The sequence below is a fragment of the Diadema setosum genome, chromosome 8, assembly GCF_964275005.1.
Source record: "Diadema setosum chromosome 8, eeDiaSeto1, whole genome shotgun sequence".
NCBI classification, from domain to species: domain Eukaryota; kingdom Metazoa; phylum Echinodermata; class Echinoidea; order Diadematoida; family Diadematidae; genus Diadema; species Diadema setosum.
The window spans coordinates 22418749-22421027 of NC_092692.1; the positions used below are offsets into that span (position 1 = coordinate 22418749).

General features: G+C 42.0%; 1 protein-coding gene across 1 annotated transcript; it reads left to right on the forward strand.

Annotated features, from left to right (window-relative positions):
* Positions 1–849: 849 nt before the first annotated feature.
* On the forward strand, positions 850–2279 carry LOC140232156 (serine/threonine-protein kinase 16-like). The gene is made up of 2 exons (XM_072312299.1): positions 850–924; positions 1707–2279. Exons 1-2 carry the CDS (start codon positions 850–852, stop codon positions 2277–2279), a joined length of 648 nt encoding a protein of 215 aa, XP_072168400.1.

Consider the following 2279-nt stretch of genomic DNA (forward strand, 5'->3'; position numbering starts at 1 on the left):
ATGTGGGCCTCACTGACTACATGCTAGCAATTCAGTAATGATTCAATTATTTCTTATTTGGAGACTGCACTGTGCCAAGACGGTCGTGAGATTTTATTAATATCTTTTGTGAGTTTGATCAAAACGCTTGAAATGCCTGAAAAAAAAGAGAAGTACAAGCATATTATATTATCATCTATTTGCCTCTCTGCAAGTCGTATCATATGCCCTATATAAGTTGAATTTTCATCTGCCATGCACATTTCTCTCCCTCTCCCTTGTTCTCTCTTTCTCTCCCTCTCTCTGTCTCTCTCTCTTTCTCCCAAACAGATGAAGATGTGTGCTCCAACCATAGACAGTGTTGATATAGATGATGACAGCGAAGTGTAAGAAATCCAAATTCATTGTTATAAACAATCAACTTTAATTTTGTTCTCAATTTATATAGGCGAACGTCATTCTATATATATCAACACTTGCTGATCATAAACCTTAACAACATTACAAATGCATAAAGTAAAAAGCACACGTATTGGTACGAAGTTTGACTGAACGGACATCATGTCTTAAAGGCAAGTTGACTGATATAATACTGATTTAATTTTATCATTGCTTTCCTTGGTACGTGTAATGATACTACACTGCTGGTAAGTTGCATCAAATAGACATGATTCGATGGCTATCTACTATTCAATATACACATACACACACACACACACACACACACACACACACACACATACACACACACACACACACACACACACACACACGCAAACCGATGCTGAATACTCTGCTTATAAGCTGATAAATGGTATTTTCTTCATTTCGTCGTTCCACAGAGACTATGAGAAGAAAGAGATGGCAATGATGAGAGAGACCATTGACGCTCTCAGGTTCAACACCAACCGACAAGAACTCATGATCAAGAAACTTTGCTACCACGTGACCTGGTGAGTCTATAGCAGCCAACACTGGTACCAGCACAGTACCATGCACTGAAATATGCTTCTAACACCGGCTTCCTATCACGTCAGGTTTATCATGCGCTGAGAAGTTATGTGTAGCATGGTACAAAAACGACAATCTGAATGTAGGTCATATCTTAGCGAGTGACTGATCTTGTACAATCATTTTTAGCTCCAATAGTTTTACATGAGACCACAATATAGTAAATTTCAAGTTCTGAAAATCATTTGTTTGGTTGTATCGACATTTTCAAAGACCGAAAATTTGCATGAAGTGTTACCTGCTGCCCGGACTGACGCAACAAATCAATCGTTGAACTTCATGAGTGATACTTATAAAGATATCTTTTACTCGGCTATTTTTCTGTTATTTCGAATGTAATAAAACTAGAAAAGAAATTCCGGACACAAGCAGGTACATGTTGGAAGAAAATACAGCAATGTGTTTATTTCCATGAGAGTAGTTAAGCGGATAAGATACTGATTAATACAATGAACATCTAGTTCTTCTAAATACACCAACCATAGCGAATTCAGTCTGTAAGATTAGTTTTGCTCTTCGTTAGTTTTAATGGATAAGGTGTGTGATTGCGTGTTTGAATCGGAACTTTTACAGCTTCCACGAGGATGCCCTTGCAAAGCGAAGCTCCCTTTACGGCGATATGACGTACATCGAAAGAGCCGTTGTTCAGCAGCATACTTCTTTAATTGGGAGAAGTCGAGGCAATTCCACCCGATGACCTTTCACCTTACGGGCAGGAACCGGAAGATTGGGAGGAAGAAATCCCCATCGGTCAGGGCTCTTTCGGCAAAGTCTTCTTGAAGCGGTACGGAGGAGACGTGGTGGCGGTGAAGGTGCCGTATGACAAATTTCAAGACAGGGGTGACGACCAGGTCAAGAGGGTGTGTCGCGAAAAGATGAGCAACGCTCACATCACCATGGAGGCCATCGTCCATTGCGTCCTCCAAGATCATCCATCCTTCCCAAAGCTCTTCGGTGTGGTTATGAATGGCCAGGGTTCTCCGTCACTCGCAGTAGAATTCGTGGGTGATTTAATGACAGGGACAAGTTTCCCGCTCTGCCAAGCACTCAAATTCTACAGCCATTCAGTCTCAGAGGACGGCTGGTTCGACATCATCCTGGACATCGTGAGAGGAATGAAAGCCCTTCGTGATAAAGGTCTTCTCCACAACGACCTCAAAGCCAACAACATTCTCCTGAAGTGGGACGACGAGGCAAAGCGCTGGCGAGGAGTCATCATCGACATGAGTAAAGTCTCCACCGCCATCGTCCCCATCAAACACCGGGCCATGACCAAAGATGAGCTGTAA